This window comes from Zerene cesonia, unplaced genomic scaffold, assembly GCF_012273895.1.
Source record: "Zerene cesonia ecotype Mississippi unplaced genomic scaffold, Zerene_cesonia_1.1 Zces_u004, whole genome shotgun sequence".
NCBI lineage: Eukaryota > Metazoa > Arthropoda > Insecta > Lepidoptera > Pieridae > Zerene > Zerene cesonia.
Window position 1 is genome coordinate 2,303,970 of NW_024045134.1, and position 411 is coordinate 2,304,380.

Here is a 411-nt window from a genome sequence, read left to right on the forward strand (position 1 = left end):
GGAGTTGTCATTTGTCAGTTATCAGTTTGACGATTGTCATTAACAATTTAAAAATATTAACAAGCGTAAACCTTATAAAGATAATAACGTTACTTTAACTTAAGAAATTGAATCATTACGATGGATGCCTATGACATATTTAAGAAACTTACAAAAGGATTAACATTCAAACAGCGTGTGTTGGGAGTTAATAACCGTGTAAGTATATCTAACTTCTTTGCGTGTTATTATCGGTGCTTTAGTTTTCTCTAGAAAGAATAATAGTACACAGTTTTATTACAAAGATCGTTTAAAAGCAACCTTACAAGTGTAAGCAAATTACCTAAAGTAATACAAAATCTTAGTACATTCGAATCATATTTGTATCTAACGTTTTAAACAAATTACTCGCATTATATATTTTATAATTAA

At 27.7% G+C, this 411-nt stretch overlaps 1 protein-coding gene across 1 annotated transcript in view; it reads left to right on the forward strand.

Moving 5' to 3' along the window:
- The first annotated feature begins 6 nt into the window (after positions 1 to 6).
- The window catches only part of LOC119838692 (probable ATP-dependent RNA helicase DDX52), a 14,110-nt gene continuing 13,705 nt past the window's right edge, over positions 7 to 411 (forward strand). Inside the window, 1 exon segment of the mRNA XM_038364772.1 lies at positions 7 to 198. Within this exon segment, the coding sequence (XP_038220700.1) occupies positions 121 to 198 (78 nt within the window). The 5' untranslated portion in view covers positions 7 to 120.